General features: G+C 43.6%; 1 protein-coding gene across 4 annotated transcripts in view; it reads right to left on the reverse strand.

Moving 5' to 3' along the window:
* Nucleotides 1-326: 326 nt before the first annotated feature.
* hecw1 (HECT, C2 and WW domain containing E3 ubiquitin protein ligase 1) overlaps nucleotides 327-23,230 on the reverse strand; it is a 462,878-nt gene continuing 439,974 nt past the window's right edge. For all 4 annotated transcript variants that reach the window (XM_033050689.1, XM_033050680.1, XM_033050663.1 and 1 more), the window contains one exon: nucleotides 327-1,008. In XM_033050689.1, coding sequence (XP_032906580.1) covers nucleotides 897-1,008 — 112 coding nt within the window. In that variant the 3' untranslated portion in view covers nucleotides 327-896. The remainder of the gene's footprint in view (nucleotides 1,009-23,230) is intronic.

The following is a 23,230-nucleotide window of genomic DNA, read 5'->3' on the forward strand; positions in this document are numbered from 1 at the left end:
CATCAGGCTATTAAACACTACAACCTCATATTGGCTCTGAACTACAATAGACTATTATTATTAGTGTTGCACTGTTTTGTTTGTTGTTTGTTATATGGGTATGTTGTATGTGTATATATACGCATTGAGCTTTTCTTTTCTCTCTCTCGTTTATATTATACTGTGTTTGCATATTCTGTGCTGCATCAAGTATAATTTCATTGTTCTATCCAGGATATATGACAATAAAACACTCTTGATTCTTGATCTAACATTGACAACTGCTGCCTTTCAGGCTACTGCTTAAGACAATTTACGGAGGAACTGCATAACAAGAAGACCATAAATATTGTGGCATAACAAATTAGTTTTATTGACATTCTTATACAGCAGCATGATTGTACAGGAAGTGCAGCCTGAGTATCATGTGACTTTCAAACCAGCCAATCAGCTAATTAATATGTACTTGTCTGACAGTGAAGTTCCTTAAAATATTCCACAAATCAAAGATTGATCCTCTGTGAATTTGCAATTGAATGTGATTACAATCAATGATTCTTACACGTTAATTTGTGAAGTGTTTATGAGGTTACATTAGTTGCCTTTAACATAAGTGGCCCTGCCAAGAAAAAAAAGGCTTTAATTGCATGAGATTGTCTATAGTCCATTTGTTACGGAGAAATGTTTATTTACAAAAATTAACAAAAAATGAATCCAAGCAGGAAAGTAGTTACAATGGTTCAACATCAATGTTTTGTTCCTTTCTTGATCAGTTCAGAGATCAAGAGATGTCCGTAATACTGTACATTTGAGGCATCCTCTTCACACATGCTCATGTTGTGCTTCTCATGTTGTAAAACAAGAATGCTCTTGTTCACTGCAGTAGTGCAACCCGTCATGAGAAGTGAGCACTTCTGTTACTCAAGACCAAAGGTGCTGGTTTCTTCCACAGCTGTGAGCAGCTTTTCATACAGCATAGAATATGATGAGTAAGGAGGGAGATCCAAGCGGTTGAAACATGTGTGTGCCCTGCAAAAGCACAGAAGAAAAATTAATAATACTAACATAATCTTACTTTTCTGCTAGCAGTAGGTTCCAGGGACAATGGAAGTCTGTGTCCTGTTTCTCCCAGTGGTTGTGTTGTGACAAGAGCGGAACTCGCTATCAAAACATGGAGGGGACACCATTTTTTGGCGGCCACGCGCACATGTGCACACACACACGCGCGCGAGGCTTTGGAGGCTCAATCCAGCGCTAAATGCATCTCAACTCTGGCTGTCTCACCGGGTTAACTACAGCCCTGTCTGGACTGACGGGATACCAGCGCTGCTTCTCCGCACTGGCCATATTTCTCGCAAGTCCAGGAAGGCTGTAGGCTCACCTGGCGGGACAGGCAGAGTTGAGCTGGGTTTAGCGCTGTTTCTCTGTGCTGGCCCGTCTGATTCCCGACCAAAGATCCTATAGCGGAGGATCTTTGCTGCCGACCTCTCTGGCCACCCGCGGGGGGGAGGGGGGGTACTCAGGAGGGGACAGGACAGCGCCGGAGACCCGGCCGGGATAGATCCTGGCTGCGGATAAAGCGCAGTTCTGTGCCACGTCTCCCTCCTCCAATCACCGCGCCCTATCCTCAGTCCCAACCCTCCCCCCCCCATTCCTCCCTCCTCCAATCATCGCGCTGAATCATGTCCCGCCCCCATTGCCTGTTGACCGACGTCTCTCTCGTCCAATATTGGACGGCGCCCTCGATCATCAGTCCCTCCCCCACTGTCTTGTGGAAAGCGGAGATTTCACCGGTTTTAAAATCCGGATTACAAAAACTTGGGGGGGATGTCCCCCACCTCTCAAAACATGGAGGGGGCATGTCCCCTCTGCCCCCCACCCCCCCCCCCCGGGTTTTCCGCCCCTGTGTTGTGATATAATTGCCAGGTGATGTGATTAGATGTGTTGTGTCAATTCGCTGAGGAAACCCAAGACAGAAGAACAAAGACCCTGTCCACAGTTTGTAAGGCATGTAATGTTGGGATGAATGCTATAGTAGAAGTGAGGCATATTTTAAAATGATCTCTACTATGCCATTGTTTAGGGGTGTAGTTTCAGGAAGAATATTTGACCACATCTATTGCTTGTGGAGTGACTTTACAGCCCTATATGGCAGATAGGCATTACAGATGACCAATCTTGACACTGACAACAATTTGATGTTAGACACAAAACACAGGCAGCGTCTCTGGAGAGAAGGAATGGGTGACGTTTCGGGTCAAGACCCCTTTTCAGACCCAAAACATCACCCATTCCTTCTCTCCTGAGATGCTGCCTGTCCCGCTGCTTTACTCCAGCAACTTGTGCCTATCTTCGGTTTAAACCAGCATCTGCAGTTCCTTCCTACACTGACATCAATTTGTTCCTTCTAAACCATCTAGCCTCCTGTTGATACAAACATTTTCAGCAAGGTCTGACAAAAAGGGCACACACAGACACAATCTTAGTGTCATGACTCCAGAATTTCAGCCGATCGATCTTTGAGCTTTTTGGTGAAATACAGTTCCCTAAGTTTTTCACCCCAAAACAATTATGGCACTTTAGCTTTATTGCTGAATATAGTGTTTTGAAAATGATCACAACTTTTGTCCTTGTTTATGGCTTCAATCATTTGCTGTTATTGTTCTACACTTCTTTTTTTCCACTCCTTTAAGTTTTACTTTTTGCTGGGGGTTTCAATCCATACTTTCTGGGTACCATCCAAGTAAACTTCATTTCATATGAGCTATCTCAAGCAGGGTTGGAACATTTGTCCTTGACTCGTGTCCTGAATGTGCGAAGCAGCAATGTATGCACGTTACACACTGCTTCAAAAATTAAATTTCATTGATTGTAATGAAATTGCAGATTTGTGATGAGGACTGATGGCAATGTCTTTTCTTGTTCAGTGTTTAATTGTAGGAAATGAGATGAATGTGAGATTAAATATAGGGCAAGCAGTCACAGAACAAAGAACAATGGAAGCATTGAGACAATCAATAGAAAGGTAGAACTGGTTGATATTTGTTGTAGGGGTGAAGGCAAACACGCGTGTGTGTGTGTGTGTGTGTGTGTGTGTGTGTGTGTGTGTGTGTGTGTGTGTGTGTGTGTGTGTGTGTGTGTGTGTGTGTGTGTGTGTGTGTGTGTGTGTGTGTGTGTGTGTGTGTGTGTGTGTGTGTGTGTGTGTGTGTGTGTGTGTGTGTGTGTGTGTGTGTGTGTGTGTGTGTGTGTGTGTGTGTTATTCTAGTGAGCGGTATTCTCTTCACATTTCATCTTGCAGGTGATGACAAAAAAGATAATCCACGAAGGAATTCTCACCTTCTGACTGTGGGTACCATCACCAAAGGCCTGAAGAGAGTAAAAAAATCCTGAAGGAAAGCTTTAAAATGTTGATACACAAAAAAATGGTACTATTTGCTAATGTTGTGATTAGACTTGCCACAAAAAGCCCGGTGGGGTCAAAGACCCTGTTTTTGTGTTAGAATCTTTCTTTCAGTTTTGTTTAACATTCCTTATTAAGTTTACTTTTGCAGACTAGCCACTGTGTTTCCACTTTGCTTTCCACGCATGTTGTGGTTTTGGGAAGAAGGGTATGCTAAACAGTCACTGCAAGTAATCTTTAATCAAATGCTTATAGATACTCATCTAACAGATACTTCATGACATCCATGAAATTCTCAGGGGGCTGCCATTCCCAAACCAGTAGCTCCACTAACCAACAGCTGCAGACCAAGCTGACGAATGAGACCTTCATCTGACTGTGACCTCAGCATACTACTAACAGAGCCCAGGCATAATGATCCCCATTTAGCAACTCGGTGCCTCATGACACTGCACGTTATGGCTCAGGAGGTAATATTCTTGCATCTGAGTCAAACATCAGTTTTCAAATCCCACTGTATGGATAAAAGATCTGCACCATAATCCAGATTGATACACCAGTCCAGTTCTTACTTCTTGGCTACATTCTTGACCACTACATAAGTTATTTTGATTTATTTCGCAGTGGGAAATGGAACTATTAAACCACAAAGAAGCCCAGAGACTGGCAAATGGGAAGGATTCATTGAAATTAATATATAAACGGAGGCATCAAATGAAATCTGAATTTAAAATTGGAAGAGAAAACCTTAAAGACTAATTAGCACACCACTCCTTCTGACTGCACTAAAATCTCAAACATCTTGGGTTTGCCTTTTTGTGCCTTTGAGGTAGAGAATAATAAAGATTCATTTCCTGTTTGCGCGTAAAAGGACATCTGGTAAGAGGAAGGCTTTAAAAACATGAGGTGGGGAGAGTACAAAGCCAGCATCTTCCATGCCATTAAAGAGCATGGCTGGCAGGTGTAAGGGACCTGGGATGACAAGATCCGGTGGGGTCACAACATCTGGAGCCTGGATTGCCTCGGCGCAGATGGAGAACGAAGAGGGAAGAGACAGAGACTTTAAGAATTTAAGAATTTGCCTTCCACCACAGTGAGGAAGTGTTTGGTGAACTCACTGTGGTGGATGTTAAAAAATTTGTGTTGATTGTGTGTTTTTGTCATTTTTTTATTAAATGTATGACTGCAGGGAAACAAAATTTCGTTCAGACCGAAAGGTCTGAATGACAATAAACGAATCTAATCTAATCTAAGAGGAATAAAGGCTCTCATCAAGAAAAAAATTAGGCATTTATTGGGGGTAGACATTGATAGAAAATTGGTTTTGCAGACAGGAAACAAATAGTAGGGATTAACGGGTCCCTTTCAGAATGGAAGGCAATGACAAGTGGGGTACCGCAAGGCTCGGTGCTGGGACCACAGCTATTTACTATATATATTCATGATTTAGATGAAGGGATTACATAACATCAGTAAATTTGCAGATGACACAAATCTTGGTGGCAGTGTGAACTGTGAGGAGGATGCTATGAGAATGCAGGGTGGCTTGGACAGGTAGGGTGAGTGGGCAGATGCATGGCAGATGCAGTTTAATGTGGATAAATGTGAGGTTATCCACATTGGTAGCAAAAACAGGAAGGCAGATTATTATCTAAATGGTGTCAAGTTGGGAAAAGGGGAAGTACAACGGGATCTGGGGGTCCTTGTTCATCAGTCAATGAAAGCAAGCATGTCGGTACAGCAGGCAGTGAAGAAAGCTCCTATACTCAACTCCTCTCCATAACAAGAGGAGTTGAGTATAGGAGCAAAGAGGTCCTTCTGCAGTAGTACAGGGCCCTAGTGAGACCACACCAGGAGTATTGTGAGCAGTTTTGGTCTCCAAATTAGAGGAAGGACATTCTTGCTATTGAGGGAGTGCAGCGTAGGTTCACAAGGTTAATTCCTTGGATGGTGGGAATGTCATATGCTGAGAGAATGGAGCGGCTGGGCTTGTACACTCTGGAATTTAGAAGGATGAGAGGGTATCCTTTGAAACATATAAGATTATTAAGGGTTTGGACATGTTAGAGGCAAGAAACATGTTCCCGATGTTGGGGGAGTCCAGAACCAGGGGCCACAGTTTAAGAATAAGGGGTAAGTATTTTGAACGGAGATGAGGAAACACTTTTTTACACAGAGCGTTGTGAATCTGTAGAATTCTCTGCCTCAGAGGGCGGTGGAGGCCAGTTGTCTGGATACTTTCAAGAGAGAGCTAGTTAGGGCTCTTAAAGATAGCGAATATGGGGAGAAGGCAGGAACGGGGTACTGATTGTGGATGATCAGCCATGATCACATTGAATGGCGGTGCTGGCACGAAGGGCCGAATGGCCTACTCCTGCACATATTGTCTATTGTCTATTTATCAGGTCTAAGCAGCTAGGGTCAGCAGTGTAGCGGGCGTGATAGTACACTTTAGCGATAAATCTGAAGTGCAAACAGGGGACATGGGATAGCTTTGACAATAAACGAATCTAATCTAATCTAATCTAATCTAAAATACGTAAAAGAGATTCTACAAGTATATTAAGGGCAAAAGAGTAAAGAGGGAGAGAATAGGGCCACCATGTCGATTCACAGGAGATAGGTGCAGTAACTAAGAGTCAATGTGTCGAGCCACAGGAGATCGGTGCAGTGTTGAATGAAATGTAGAAAGTAAACATATTGTTACAGCAGGTAATTAAGAAGACAAGTTGGCTGCTCTGTATGGTTAGATCCCGTGGGATCCGTGGAGGGAGCCCAATGGTTGGAAAATTGGATTCATGGAAGAAAGCAGAGGATGATGGTGGAATGTTTAAGATAGAACTGCAGATGCTGGAAACATCGAAGGTAGACCAAAAAAACTGGAGAAACTCAGCGGGTGAGACAGCATTTATGAAGCGAAGGAATAGGCGACGTTTTGGGTCGAGACCCTTCAAGGTTGCTTTTTGGACTGGAGGCCTGTGACTAGTGGTGTGCTTCAGTGTTCAGCCCATTGCTGTTTGTCATCTATTTCAATGATTTATATGATAATGTACATGGCATGATTAGCAAGATTGCAGATAACACAAAAATGGATGGTATTGCAGATAGTGAAGATGGTTGTCAAAATTACAGCAGGATCTTGATCAGTTGGGCAGGTGGGCTGAGAAATGGTTGATGGAGTTTAATACAGAAAAATGTGAGGTTTTGCATTATGGGCAGGGCAGGCCCTACACAGTGAATGGTAGGGCTCTGGGGAGTGTTGTAGAGGTTGTAGAGCAGAGGGCTTTAGGTGCAGGTACATTCTTCACTGAAAGTGGTATCACAGGTAAATAGGGTGGTCAAAAAAGCTTTTGGCACATTGTCTTTCATCAGTCAGAGTATTGAGTTTTGGGTGGTGAGGCAGCATTTGGAGTATTGTGCTCTGTTCTGGGCACCATGTTATACAAAAGAAGTTGTCAAGTTGGAAAGGGTGCAGAGAAGATTTACGAGGATGTTGCCAGGACTCAAGTGCCTGAGCAATAGGGAGAGGTTAAGCAGGCTAGGACTCTATTCCTTGGATCACAGGAGGATTAGGGGTGATCTTGGAGACAAAATCTCAGGTGTACAAAATCATGAGAGGAATAGATCGGGTAGACGCATAGAGTAGGGGAATCGAGAACCAAAGGATGTAGGTTTAAGATGAGGGGAGAAATATTTAATAGGAACCCGAGTGGTAACGTTTTCACACAAAGGGTGGTAGGTGCATGGAACGAGCTGCCGGAAGTAGTTGAGGCAGGTACCATGGCAATGTTTAAGAAACATTTAAATAGGTTCATGGGTAAGACAGATTTAGGATATGGGCCAAATACAGGCAAGAGGGACTAGTGTAGATGAGAGATGTTGACCAGTGTGGGCAAGTTGTGCTGAAGGGCCTGTTTCCATGCAGTAAGACTTTATGACTCTATGACTCTAAATGAACATCTATGTCAGGATGCTATTCACTGACTACAGCTCAGCCTTCAACACCATAATACCAAATAAGCTAAGCACTAAGTTTCAGGAATTTGACAGTGCCAGCGTCTGCAAATGGCATCTGGGCTTCCTGACAGACAGAACCTCAGTTGGTTAGAATTGGTAATATGATCTCCTCCACCCTGACTCTCAACAATGGTGTTCCTCAGGGTTGTTTGCCCAATCTCCTGCGCTATTCCCTGTACACCCACAATTGTGTGGTCAAGTATAACGTTAATTCAATACTTATGTTTGCTGATTACACCAATTTTGGCAGCGGGCTCCATAACAAGGTGAGATGAAGTACAGAAAGAGATTGGGGATCTTAAACCATGGTGCCAGACAAGAAGAATGAGTTGGTTATAGAATTATACAGCACAGAAGCAGGCCCTTCAGCCCAACTTGTCCATGGCAACCAAGATGCCCCATCTATACAAGTCCCACCTGTCGCATTTGACCCATGTCCCTCTAAACCTTTCATGCATGAATGAATACGTTTATTGGCCAAGTATTCACATACAAGGAATTTGCCTTGGTGCTCCGCACGCAATTGACAACACGACATGCAATGACAGTTAGGAATGACACATAAAACATTAAATGTTAATAATAAAACATTATTGATTAAACATGTGAATTAAATAAAATACCAGAGCAAAAAGAAGCTACAGATTTTTGGTTATTCAGTAGAGCTACTACTCGTGGTAGTTTATATGTTTTTATGTCTGGCTGTGGCAGCTTTGACAGTCAGGAGTCGCCTTCCAGAGGGAAGTGATTCAAAGAGCTTGTGGCCAGGGTGAGAGGGGTCAGAGATGATCTTACCCGCTCGCTTCCTGGCCCTTGCAGTGTACAGTTCATCAATGGAGGGAAGGTTGAAGCCAATAACCTTCTCAGCTGATCGGACGATTCGCTGCAGCCTCCGGGTGTCATGCTTGGTGGCTGAGCCAAACTAGACCATGATGGAGAAGGTGAGGACAGGCTCTACGATGGCCGTATAGAATTAACCATATAACCATATAACAATTACAGCACGGAAACAGGCCATCTCGGCCCTACAAGTCCGTGCCAAACAATTATTTTCCCCTAGTCCCATCTACCTGCATTCAGACCATAACCCTCCATTCCTTTCCCATCCATATACCTATCCAATTCATTTTTAAATGATAAAATCGAACCTGCCTCCACCACTTCCACTGGAAGCTCATTCCACACAGCTACCACTCTCTGAGTAAAGAAGTTCCCCCTCATGTTACCCCTAAACTTCTGTCCCTTAATTCTGAAGTCATGTCCTCTTGTTTGAATCTTCCCTACTCTCAATGGGAAAAGCTTATCCACGTCAACTCTGTCTATCCCTCTCATCATTTTAAAGACCTCTATCAAGTTCCCCCTTAACCTTCTGCGCTTCAAATAATAAAGACCTAACTTATTCAACCTTTCTCAGTAACTTAGTTGCTGAAACCCAGGCAACATTCTAGTGAATCTCCTCTGTACTCTCTCTATTTTGTTGACATCCTTCCTATAATTGGGCGACCAAAATTGTACAGCATACTCCAGAATTGGTCTCACCAATGCCTTGTACAATTTTAACATTACATCCCAACTTCTATACTCAATGCTCTAATTTGTAAAGGCTAGCACACCAAAAGCTTTCTTTACCACCCTATCCACATGCGATTCCACCTTATGGGAACTATGCACAGTTATTCCTAGATCCCTCTGTTCAACTGCATTCCTCAATTCGCTACCATTTACCATGTACGTCCTATTTTGATTTGTCCTGCCAAGATGTAGCACCTCACACTTATCAGCATTAAACTCCATCTGCCATCTTTCAGCCCATTCTTCCAAATGGCCTAAATCTCTCTGTAGACTTTGGAAATCTACTTCATTATCCACAACACCACATATCTTAGTATTGTATTGTATTTTAATGTATTGTATTTTAATGACCACACAGCCAGGCTGGTGGAATTTGTTATCAGTACAGCTCGGTACAGGTTCCAACATTTCATCAAACATTAAACATATAACATAGATATACATACAGACAGACACATTACATAATACATAAGGGCCATGCTTATTCTTATTCCTCACCGTACAGAGTTTAAAATGTTAATTGCAGTGGGAATGAAACTGTTTTTGAAGCGGTTTGTTTTGGAGGCAATTGTCCTGTAATGCCTCCCAGAGGGCAGTAGCTGAAAGGCATAGTGTGCAGGGTGAGTGGGATCAGAGATGATCTTGCGGGCTCTGTGTAGTGTCCGTTTGTGGTAAAGTGATTCAAGGGATGGTAGGGGTAAGCCAATAATTTTGGATGCTCTGTTTATGATGCGCTGTAATTTCTTCCGGGAGAGTGAGTCGAGACTGCCGAACCAGACTGTGATGGATGAAGTGAGGATGCTTTCGATGATGGCTGTATAGAAGCGGAGCATGAGATGAGACCTTACTCTGAACTTCCTGAGCTGTCGGAGATGGAAAAGTATTTGCTGGGCTTTTCCATAGATGTGGTCTGCGTTTGTCCTACATTTGAGGTTGTTGCTGATGTGGGTTCCAAGGAGTTTGAATGTGTCAGTGATGGAGATGGATTCACCTTTAATGAGCACAGGAGTTTTGGGGGATGGCTGGCGTCTTGGGTCGATGATGAGTTATTTTGTTTTTGATGAGTTGAGTAAGAGATCATGGTCTGTGCACCAGGTCACTGCTTGGTTGACCTGTGCACAGTATTCAGTTTCTTGGTTGTTGGTGATGAATCCTATGATGGTTGAGTCGTCCGCGCACTTGTACAAGTTGACAGAGCTGTGGTGGGATGTGAGCTGGTTTGTGTAAAGGGAGAATAGCCAGGGTGAGAGAACACAGCCTTGGGGTGTGCCTGTACTGAGAAACAGAGGGGAGGATGTGTTATTGTTGATCCTCACCCTCTGTTGCCTGTTCCAGAGAAAGCTGTGAATCCAGTGACAGATGCATGGGTCAATCTTCATGTCCAGTAATTTATTGAACAGTTTGGCCGGGTTTATTGTATTGAATGCAGTGCTGAAATCCATGAACAGGATGCGGGCATATGTGTTTGCGGACTCCAGGTGGTTCAGAATGTGATGAGTTGCTAAGTTGACGGTGTCCTCAACTGACCTGTTGGCTCTGTATGTAAATTGGTATGGGTCCATGAGTGGGGTGGTGACAGTTTTCAGGTGATTGAGTATGATGCGCTCAAATGATTTCATGACTGCCGATGTCAGGCAATGGGTCTGTAGTCATTGAGGCAGGAGATGGTCTTGGTCTTGGGAACCGGGATGATAATGGATTCTTTGAAGCAATTGGGTACTGAGCTTTGACAGAGGGAGGTGTTGAAGATGTTGGTAAAAACCCCAGCCAGTTCCGCAGCGCAGTGGTGGAGAACGGAGGGGCTGATGTTATCTGGGCCGGGGGCTTTATTCCTCTTAAGTCCCCTGAAGGTGCTCCTCACCTCCTCCTCGTAGATGGTGAAAGGGGGGGGGAGGGAGGGGGTCGGGGGGAGATGGTGGTGGAGCCGGTGCCTGCTCAAACCTCCCATAGAAAAAGTTGAGTGTATCAGGAAGCTGATTGTCGCTGTCAGGTGTGGGGGTGGGTTTCTTTTTGTAGTTCGTCATGTTTTGGAGTTTTTTCCAGATGAAACGTGTGTCACTAGTAGTGATTTGTTCTTCTAGTTTAGTGGCATAGTTGGATTTGGCTCTTCTTATAGCAGATCTCAGTTTGTATTTGGCAGCCATATATTGTTCTTTGTTTCCTGCCAGATGAGCTGAATTTTTCTCCTTTCTTAATTTTTTAATGTCCTTATTAAACCACGGTTTATTATTATTGTAGTGTTTGACTTTTTTGAGTGGTATGCACAGGTCCACGCAGTAGTTGACGTATGACGTCACTGCAACGGTGACGTCGTGGAGGTCACCTGCAGCATGGAAAACATTCCAGTCTGTGCACGCGAAACAGCCCCGGAGTTTTTCGATGGCTTCAGGGACCAGCACCGGACAAGTTTTGTTGGTGTCTTGGAGGATTTAACTTTTTGCCTGTATTGTGGAATTAGCAGCAGCATTGCGTGGTCGGACCTGCCCAGCGGAGCCCTCGGGAATGCACGGTAAGCCTCTTTGATGGTAGTGTAGCAGTGGTCCAGCGTGTTGGTCCCTCTGCTGGGGCAAGTTACCTGCTGATGGTAGCCGGGGAGCTCAGATGACAAATTGGTCTGGTTAAAGTCCCCAAGGACGATGACTGCTGTGTCCGGGTGTGAATTTTCCACTGAGGAGACGTAGTTGGCTAACTCGGCTATGGTAGTGTTAGCGTTAGCCTCAGGTGGAATGTAAACACAGATCATAATTACTGATGCGAACTCCCGTGGGAGGAATGATGGTCTGCATTTGACAGTGAGGTATTCCAGGTGCGGGGAGCATACATGGGTGAGTTCTGTAGAATTTGTACACCAGCGTTCATTGATCATTATGCAAACGCCACCGCCTTTTGCCTTGTGCGATAGTTTGGATGATCTATCGGCACGATGTAATGTGAAACCTGGAAGTGTTACCGCTTGGTCAGGTACTGATTGATCCAGCCAGGTCTCTGTCAGGCAGATGGCAGAGCAGTCACTGTAGTCTTTGTTAGTTTGTATCATAAGTTGGAGTTCATCCATTTTGTGCCGGAGGGATCTGACGTTTGACAGCAGAAGGGCTGGGAGCGGTGGCCGGTAAAGGCGTCTCCTGAACCTGGCAAAGGTGCCGGAGCGGCGGCCCTTTTTGGCCGGCAGCCATGATGTAGAGTGGCTTGAGATGTTTAAGTCCCGTAATTTCACCTCCAGCAAGGATGTAGATGAGCCCGAATCACTGAGGTTTAAAAGCTCCGAACGGGAGTACTGGATTAAGCACGACACTTTGCAAACAAATAACGCAGACACTAAAACGGCAGACAGGAACACTGCTTGTGCTGCGGCAAGCCTCACGGCCGCCATTTTTCAATCTGCATACTTACTAATCCAATTTACCACACCATCATCCAGATCATTGATGTACATGACAAACAATAGTGGACCCAACACAGATCCCTGAGGCACTCCACTAGTCACCGGCCTCCAACCTGACAAACAGCCATCCACCATTACTCTCTGGCATCTCCATTTATTTTTGTAAATTAAAACATGCATTCAAGAAATTTGGACCAAGTGCAAAGCAGCTTTGACCTATTAAGCAGAATGACCATTGCTGTATTATATTGTTTACTCTGTGAGCTTCATGTGAACAAGGAATTTCATTGCACCCGACTTGACTTGACTTGACTTGACTTGACTTGACTGGTAGGCAGTCTGGCGCCCAGAAAGGGCCTATAAAATGGCGTCCTTTCTTTCTACTCACTAAGATGATATTCCATCAGGGGTTAAAAAATATATTATGCATTAACGTATTATCTCTTCCCAACATATCAAATGGCATCAGTGGCAGATTGAAATCAAACCGTGCCTCTGGTAACTTTCACAGTTAGCGACAGAACTCAGCATTTGGGATTATGTCCACAAACCAAACACCAAAAGGAGATGGCCTCACTTGTGAACTGCAGATGACACTGGCAATTCTCTTCAATATGTCAAAGCTGGTATACACTTGGTCCTAATTCCTTGAATAAAGGGCTTAATTTTAATGGATGCCAGATTCCCTTTTCCCCCCAGCTTGTCTAAATTCCTCTTTCTCCTTCAAATCCACAATACCCTTTGCCAGTACAATGGAATGTCCTTGCTTAGTACTGTGGTCAGTGGAAGCACCGAGGAGGCAGCTGTTACCAGCAGCTGCGCTATGGGAAAATGTTTCCTTCAAAGAAAATCTGCTGTTTCTAAAATGCACAGATAATAGTGGCAAACAGGAATATGAGATTATGTGTTAAAATGCCAAAATATTGATGCGACCAAAGTTATTTCAACTGTCAATCACATCTTTAAGAACAGAAGTTCAGAAAAAAGAATTCATATGTTAAGAAGTCTCTGAGCACAATTGGAGAATTATTTTCATAGATTATATTCCATGTCGAAAGGGAATAAGTGAGTAAATTGACAAGAATGTTTAAAATTTTAGATTTGATTGGACCAGTAAAGACTTTTGTCTCTGATAGTGATATCCAGAAAATCAGGAGAAAATCTTTGATTTTGAAGCAAATTTGCTAAAAGGTAATCTAGTGGTGAACATCACTGATGCAGAATTTAAATATGAAATAAATACATGGAAAGTTCAGATAATAAAAAAACACACAAAGATTGAGCGACAATCCTAAAACGTTTACTCCTCTTCCTAGCATTTTTTAAATTAAATTAGAAAAAGGTTATAAAGGATCCTTTTCCGAAACAACTCCATCCTACAGCTTAGAGAACGTGATTGAAGATTCATACCGTAAGATAAACAGTAACAGAGAAACAACACCAGTTGCCATGCCAGCAAAACACATGCCAGGAGACTGACACACATGGTTCAGAATTGAGACAAAAACCACAAAAATGAGGCATAGGAATGAGTCTGTACTAGTAGCACAGCACGATTCAGGACCGCAGGATGAACTGACAAAGGGAGGAGACAGATTGATCAGGCCAGATCACCTGGGGATAACACCTCCCACCACTGTGTGGCCACCTTTCCATCCACTATTTGGTGCTTAAACATCAACTCATTCCATGATATAGAGAGATCAGATATAGAAGAGAAATCATGCCTTGCATTGAAGACCACAATGAGCAAGCCAACAACTGTTATGAAATATTTGCATGAAACTGTGTTAGAGGTGCGTCATCAAACTTGTAAACTCCTTTTGCGGATCCAAATTGAGATACATTTAGTAACTGCGGCAGAATTTCTGCCGACTATCCTGCTCTAATTTCGGAATTACCCAGCTAACATTGCAAATGTACCTCTTATTCACACTGTGGCAAGACAATTGGCAGATGCCACTGGGAAAGTTGAAAATTCTTGTGAGGTAGATTTGTCATAAGAGGAGAAAATGGAGGATTATGATATCAATGCATTGCCTAAAAGGAGGGTGGAAACTGTTTTATTAAGTGTTCCAATAGGGAATGCACATGTACTTAGAAATAGATGGAGGGTTGCAAAGAAGATTAATGTAATGTGGATAATTAAATCTTTGAAGGCACTGGCTCAGGCTAGAGCTGTTGACTACTATCATCCTCGGCTAGATAATTTAATAATTTGAAGAACGAGATTATCAAAGTTTGTGTTCATTGATACCCAGGGCAACCAGAGGGGTGGAGCGGGGTTGCAGGGTGGGGCAAGTGTGTTGAAAAAGTTAAAGAGAAGGTAAAGAGAACACCACAAAAGATTGGTAGAAAGCATAAATATATGTAGGAAGAGCGGTTAGCATGAGCTATACTAAATGGGCTGGGCGGTGATGTTGCTGGTTGTGCTGAGAGATAGTCTGTGTTCTGCAATGCCATACAAGAGGAGGGTGAAGACGAGGAGGTAGAGGGAGAGGGAGAGGGAGAGGGGGAGGGAGAGGGAGAGGGAGGGGGGGGGGGGGGGGGGGGGATGGGAGGGGGGGGGGAGGGGGGGAGGGGGGGGGGAGAGGGGGGGGGGGGGGAGGAGGGAGGGAGAGGGAGGGAGAGGGGGAGGGAGGGAGAGGGAGAGGGGGAGAGGGGGATGGTGAGAGGAGGAGAGGGGGAGGGGAGAGGGAGAGGGAGAGGGGGATGGGGAGAGGGAGATGGGGAGAGGGGGGTGGGGAGAGGGGGGGTGGGGAGAGGGAGGGGAGGGAGAGGGAGAGGGAGAGGGAGAGGGAGAGGGGGAGGGGGAGGGAGTGGGAGAGAGACAGACAGAGAGACAGACAGAGAGACAGACAGACAGACAGACAGACAGACAGACAGACAGACAGACAGACAGACAGACAGACAGACAGACAGACAGACAGACAGAGATGGAGAGAGAGAAAGAGAGAGAGAGAGTTAGACAGGGAGGGAGAAAGAGTGAGAGATGGAGAGAGACAGACAGAGAGAGAGAGGTGTTTGAATTTCTGTAGCTTTTGATGTCAACAGAGCTAATCATTCACTGTACTATCATAAAATAAAGGGCTCAATGTCAGTTTTATCCCAAGAAGCCTTCAAAAATATTAGACACAAGAGTTGTTGATTTAAATATTAGCATTTCATGTCAAAATGGGGTAAGCTTGTTCAACAATGAAAGGCTGGTGCTTGATCTGCCTTTGTATCTGAAATAGTATTTAATTAAAGTGTACTCGACGCTAACTCCTGAAATTGTCTTTAATCACTAGAAAGATGGTTCAAAATTATAATTATGTAACATTAAAATCTGTATCAAACAATGACACAGACACCAGCCAGAAAAGGGGAAGAGCAATGAGATGCTCTTTGCGTTTGGCAACAGGGGAGGGGCATTGCACATTTCTATAGAGAAAAGTGCTGTTTATTTTATTTATGTTAGTAGAGTTTTAAGCTAAGACCCTTTAAGACCTGTCAGATATAAAGACAAAGGCGGCTTGGTCAATCATTGTACGTTGGTGAATTACGTTGGGATGATCATTTCACCCCCCGCCCCCCCCCCCTCCCCCCCCCCCCCCCCCCCCCCCCCCCCCCCGCTTTCCCCACACATGGCTGATTCACACATTTAACCTCATAATGTAGAAAGATAGAGATAAAGGAATTATATTCTGCATTGAGGTTTCACTTTATGAATATTGTAATCTCTGAACCTCAAGAAAAGCATTTCACCACAGAATATGAAATAATATTGATTGATTAAATTGAATATAAAAGATTGAAAAATAAACATGGAAACAGGACCTTCAGCCCATGAAATTCATGCCATCCATCAATCATCTGTTGGCTAGTTCGACGTTACCCCACTTTCACATCAACTCCCTGCACGCTAGGGGCAATTTAGGAAGACCAATTAACCTATAAACCGACACAGCATTGGGATGTGGGAGGAAACGGAGCATCCGGTGGTCACAGGGAGAACATGCAAACTGCACAGACAGCATCCAAGGTCATGATCGAATCGGGGTCCCTTGCACTGTGAGGAAGCTGCTCCATCAAATGCACCACTGTGCCGCACTTCTTTTAGTCATTCTGATTCAATTACTGAGCTATTGGCAACATAAGTACAGCCAAGAGCAAGGCAGAGTGATAACAGCTGGCAAGGGTAAGGAGGGTTTGGATGAGCAGGTGATAACGTATATCACGAGTATATTACCTCTGAAGGAGAGGATAGGTTTAGATTATCTTGAAAAGGAGTGGTCCATGGCAGGTGGCTGGATCAAGAATGCAGGGGCCCATGTTTACATCTCTACAGGGAAAACTGGTCTTTGGGATGAGCAATGAAGAGGGAAAAACAAAGCAGTGGGAGAAGGTAGCTGTGGAAGTTGAGTGATCAGGGGAAAGTAGTGGATGGACTCAGGAATGAGTACTATTCTAGGAAAAGGTTGGAGGAAGTGTACGAGAATGACAGAAAAGTGGGACATCCGGAGACAATTTCTAGTGTGGTTTATTTGTAGCAATGTTACAAAATGTTGAGATTTAAAAAATCAAGTCTACAATTTATCCCATCAGATAAAGCATAAAAAGTAGTTTAATTTGACACCTAATTCACTTTCATATCTTCAGTATTAAAAAAGTTGTGGCCATTTTCATACTCGGAAATTAGCATCTTGTTCCCTATTGATTTTCCATTCACTTAACACCCAAGCTGTTATGGAGGACAGTCAAAATCTCATAACTTTATTAAAAATTAAGAGAACTGAAATACATTTTCAGTTATTATAGATTGAAGCATTCTGAAACAAATATTAAACAATCTTACTTGGATGACCTGAAATTAAAGCATATAATTAGTTAGTTACCCAATTGTAGCTAATTCCAAAATTCAATTACTAGATCTAAACATCTATCCATTTCTTAAGGAAAGATTAACATTTTTAAATAGCCTAAGTGTCCAAAGAACATTCACACAAGAATTCACAATAAAACATGATTTTAAAATCTCATTGACATTAATTTATAGGCCAAATGGGAGGGATTTAGTGTTCAATTGCTGTAAATTAATGGCCATTTAAATCAGCTTGCAAGTGGGATTCTGTGGAACACGCTGGTTTGGAACGCTGGCATTGCGGTGAATTTGAAGCTCATGTCGGCATGAAAAACACTGCGGGATTGAATGGGCCCCCAAGTCAGCTACTCGCAACATAACATTTTGTATAAAGGGATCTTAAGAAGCCCTTTTTAATGTAAAAATAAACAACCTACCTTGCCTTGTCCCCTACATGAGATCCGTCCCGTTGTCGGGGTTCGCGGCTTTAGAGGATGATTTTTAATTTACTATAACAATTAAATAACCCAATTTGGTTTAAAAATACCTGCAGCGAACGAATTTCGCAGCGATTTTTCGTCAGCAACTAAGTAGGCTGAACAACCTCGATTTCAACAGATCTAGAGAAAATCGGGTTTTAAACCCGCCCCCCTCTCAAAGGCGCCAAAGTCGCGCACACGGACAGCGGCAGAACTGCAGCGCCGCTGAAGGTAGGTTTTGCAACATACCTACTATTTGTGATATAGACTGCTAGCATTGTGGAACATAGAACAGCACAGCTGAGGAACAGGCCCTTCAGTTTACAATGTCCATGCCAAACAGAATGCCAAGTTAAACTAATCTCCTCTGCCTTCATGTAATCCACATCATTTCTTGCCTATCCATGTGCCTATCTAAAAAGCATGTTAGTCGCCACTATTGTATCTGTCTCCATCTTCACCCCTGGCAATGCATTCCGGGCACCCACCATTCTTCTACGTAAAATACATGCTCCATACATTTCCTTTAAATTTTGCCCCTCTCATCTTAAAGCTACGCCCTCCAGTCTTTAACCTTTCCATCCTGAGAAAAAAGGTCTGACGATCTTCAGCCTCTGATGCTTCAGAGAAAACAATCTAAGTTTGTCCATCCTCTCATAAAAGAAAATACCCTCTAATCTGGACAGCCTTATGTCAAACCTCTTCTGCACCCACTCCAGAACCTCCACATTCTTACAGTAACGGAGCATCTAGAACTGCACATAATACTCCACATGTGACCTAACCAAAGTCCTATAAAACTGCCCCATGATTCCTGACTCTTATACGCAATGTCCTGATCAATGAAAGTAAGCATGACATATGCCTTCTTTCCCATTCTATCTACTTGTGTTGCTACTTTCAGGATCTATGAGTTTGGATGATCAGCCATGTTTAAGAACGAACTGCAGATGCTGGAAAAATCGAAGGTAGACAAAAATGCTGGAGAAACTCAGAGGGTTAGGCCACATCTATGGAGCGAAGGAAATAGGCGATGTTTCAGGTTGAGACCCTTCCTCAGCCATGATCATATTGAATGGCGGTGCTGGCTCGAAGGGCCGAATGGCCTACTCCTGCACCTATTTTCTGTTTCTATTTCTAACTTGGATCCCAAGATCTCTCCGTACATTATATTTCTGCTTTTATATTTTATGCTGGTAAACAAAGCAAAGCCTTTCATGTGCTTTTTCAAACCATTCATTAGTGCCACTAGCTAGAGGAACTTTGTAGCTACATTTAAAGGTCTCTTTGTTCCTCCATGTTTTCCAAAATATTCCCATTTGTCATGTGTTATCTTGTATTTTTGTTCCTCCTTAAATGCATTATAACACATCTTCTCTGGATTAAATTCCATCTGCCCCTTTGCTGCTCATTTGAGCAGACCATTCATATCTCCCTGCAGTCTAAAAGCAAACCTTCTTAGCTTCAGCAAGCTCTTTGGACTTCTGAAATACTGTAGTCAATTCTGCAATTGCCTTGTCAGGTCCTTTTACCAGCTGAGTATCCGTTTAAATAAGTGCAATAGTGAGATTGTGCAAAGAAAATAGTGCAAAGTGAGATTGTTCCACAATATAGAAACATAGAAAATAGGTGCAGGAGGAGGCCATTCAGCCCTTCGAGCCAGCACCGCCATTCATTGCGATCATGGCTGATCGTCCCCAATCAATAACCCGTGCCTGCCTTCTCCCTATATCCCTTGATTCCACTAGCCCCTAGAGCTCTATCTAACTCTCTCTTAAATCCATCCAGTGATTTGGCCTCCACTGCCCTCTGTGGCCGGGAATTCCACAAATTCACAACTCTCTGGGTGAAAAAGTTTTTTCTCACCTCAGTCTTAAATGGCCTCCCCTTTATTCTAAGACTGTGGCCCCTGGTTCTGGACTCACCCAACATTGGGAACATTTTTCCTGCATTTAGCTTGTCCAGTCCTTTTATAATTTTATATGTAACTCTATGTGAAACTTGGAACTCCAATTCATATTGGCACAGGTTAAAATGTACAATACATAAATTATGATAATGTTTGCAGCTAATGCCGGGTAAAGGTTGGTCACCCTAATGTTGATCACCCAAGGAAGTACCTTGTGTAACCCACATAGGCTATAGATCCCTCAAGTACTATATTATTGCTGCTCCTAGTATCTCCTAATTCTTAAGGGGTTGGACAGGCTAGATGCAGGAAGATTGTTCCAGATGTTGGGGAAGTCCAGAACAAGGAGGTCACAGTTTAAGGATAAGGGGGAAATCTTTTAGGACCGAGATGAGAAAAACATTTTTCACACAGAGAGTGGTGAATCTATGGAATTCTCTGCCACAGAATGTAGTTGAGGCCAGTTCATTGGCTATATTTAAGAGGGAGTTAGATGTGGCCCTTGTAGCTAAAGGGATCAGGGGGTATGGAGAGAAGGCAGGTACAGGATACTGAGTTGGATGATCAGCCATGATCATATTGAATGGCGGTGCAGGCTCGAAGGGCCGAATGGCCTACTCTTACACCTATTTTCTATGTTTCTATGTAATGCACAGGTCTTATGCAGTTGACAGCACTGATTAGCCTTGATTCCTTGATTAAGTTGATGCCGTCCATCCTGCCTGATCTCCTGGATCATAGCTATGATTTCCCTTCTGTCAGTGTTGTCATTATATAGCCTCAGTTCAACACACTGATGTACTTATGTTGACACAAATTGGCTGAATGATGCAAGCCAACTATTACATCGGGCCTGTCCCATGTAATAGTAGGCTTACATCATGCAGTTAATTTGTGTCAACATAAGTACATCTGCATAAGTAAATTGTTCTGAAAATAATAATGCTGATTATGTTATTGTTTATAATCCATGCAGAAACGGTGCTGAAAACATCACGATTACCAAACCCTCAGGTTACGTCGACCAAATTATGTGGTGGCCAGATCAGTTCACTGAATAAATGATGATTAATGCTTTTCTATTCAAGACACAGACCTTGGCCTAAATATGTGAAAGCCCCTTTGAGCACAGTCTATGACTTACAGCATATTTTCCTCATTTATTCATTCCTTCAATCTTTGTCAAATCTCCATTTTACTGTTGGAAATTACTGCTGATGTTTCAGCTTTATATTTTCTGTTCCCAGCCTCGTTGAAAGCCATTTTTAATGGTCATATTTGTCCTGCTCTTAGCTGGAAAATATAAAGTGTGGAATTTGCAATGGGAAATATAGTGATGCTTCCAGCATTTTCAATTATAATGGAGTAAATCCGGCAGCAATTTCTGGACTATTTACCCAGAGAAACAAGGAGATCCAGAAGCTGCTGTCAATAATTCCGTACTCTTTTGCAGGGTCTGAGGTTGGAGTATACTGTGGAATAATCAATAGATCAGGGAACTGACAAAATCTTCAACTATTTGCGAAGTATTTTTCCGGTTAAAATCCATGAAAATGTTAGATCTTGTGGAATCAGTTACAACTGACTCATTGCAGGAGGATTTTATTAGGCTACTTTTTAGATAGTTGCAGTTCTGGTTACCCCTTTACAGGTAAGGATGTGGATGCTTTGGGGAGGATGCAGAACATGCTTACCTGAATGATGCTTGGATTAGAGGGTATTAGCTACAGGGAGAGAGGTTAGACAGACTTGGATTGTTTTCTCTGGAGCGCTAGTTCTGAGCACAGACCTGGATTGTTTTCTTTTGGAATCTCAGAGGTTAAAGGGCCTGTCCCACTTGTGCGTTATTTGCGCGTAATACAGGTGGCGCGCAAAGATTTAGTGAATCCCAAAATCCTGGGGCGCCGCGCACGACCGCACGTCACTGCCTACGCCACCACGTCTCACCACGCGCGCTTAATGCACTCACGCGTCGTGCGTCGTGACGTGTAAATGATGTCTCGTAAATGAGGAGCAAATGACGCCCAAGTGCGACAGGCCCTTCAGAAGAGATCTGACAGAAGTATATAAAATTATGAGAGGCATAGTTAGGGTAGACAGTCAGAACCTTTCTCCCAATGTAGAAATGTCAAAGACTAAAGGGTACAGTGTTAAGATGAAAGGGGTAAAGTTTAAAGGAGATGTGCGGGGCAAGGTTTCTTTACACCAAGGGCGGTGGGTGCCTGGAAAACGTTGCCAGGGGTGGTACTCCAGGCCTGTACGAAGCTTTTCAAAAAGGGGGGTGGCATGACAGGATTACAAAAAACTTAATGTGAAATAATGTGTGCGCTGCACACATCACGAGCGCGAAGCGTGAAGTCCCTCGATGCCAGGGTCCTGGAAGCTCAGGGGTTTTAGATGCTCTCTGATGCATTCTGAGCCTTGTTTTGGAGCATTTTTGCACCAAATTAACGACCAATATTTCAGAAATTAACAGGAATCTGAGGTAGCTTTTTCACGCAAAGGGTGCTGGGTGTATGTAACGAGCTGCCAGAGGAGGTAGTTAAAGCTGGGACTATCCTAATGTTTAAGAGACATTTGGACACGTACAGGGATAGGACATATTTAGATGGATATGGGCCGAACGCGTGTGAGTGGGACTAGTGTAGATGGAACATGTCTGGGCAAGTTGGGCTGATGGCCTGTTTCCACACTGCATCATTCTATGACAAAAAAGTGAAGAAGAAAAATGCATGTTGATAAGTAGAGCAGATTTGAAAGAGGAGTGAAATGTAAAGGCAGAGAGAGGTTTATGGGTGGAAAGGAACATAGGAAAGGAACATAGGAAAGGAGGCGGAGAGTGGGCTTGGGCAGATGGGTGAAGGGAAAATAGTCACAAAGTGCTGGAGTAACTCAGCGGGTCAGGCAGCATCTGCGGAGAATATGAATAGGCGACGTTTCACAGAATGCTGCAGTAACTCAGCGAGTCAGGCAGCATCTGTGGAGAACATGGATAGGTGACATATCACAGAGTGTTGGAGTAACTCAGTGAGTCAGGCAGCATCTGTGGAGAACATGGATAGGTGACATGTCACAGAGTACTGGAGTAACTCAGTGGGTCAGGCAGCATCTCTGGAGAAAAGGTATAGATTATAGTTCGGGTCAAGACCGTTCTTCAGTAATATTCATGATGTGCCATGCATAGACATTCCTGAATGTTACCCAATCCATCGTGAGCGACTTTGTTACAGTGCTTGCCCTCTCCTATAACGTCTCTGCTGCCTTGGGTGATGCAGGACAGGACACGAGCTTTGGGACATGGTGTGAAGCTGTTGCAGCCTGTCCCAGCCTGGTAAAAACCTGGATGGAGTGGATTTGGAGAGGATGGTTCCACTAGTGGGAGAGTCTAGGACCAGTGGCCACAGCCTCAGAATTAAAAGACATTCCTTTAGGAAGGAGATGAGCAGGAATTTCTTAATTCAGAGGGTGGTGAACTGTGGAATTCATTGCCACAGACAGCTGTGGAGGTCAAGTCAATGGACATTTTTCAGGAGGAGATTGATAGATTCTTGATTGATAGGGGTGTCAGAGGTAATGGGGAGAAGGCAGGAGAATGGGTTTGAGAGGGAAAGATAGAGTCATAGGGTGATACAGTGTGGAAACAGGCCCT

The sequence above is a fragment of the Amblyraja radiata genome, chromosome 2, assembly GCF_010909765.2.
Source record: "Amblyraja radiata isolate CabotCenter1 chromosome 2, sAmbRad1.1.pri, whole genome shotgun sequence".
NCBI classification, from domain to species: Eukaryota; Metazoa; Chordata; class Chondrichthyes; order Rajiformes; family Rajidae; genus Amblyraja; species Amblyraja radiata.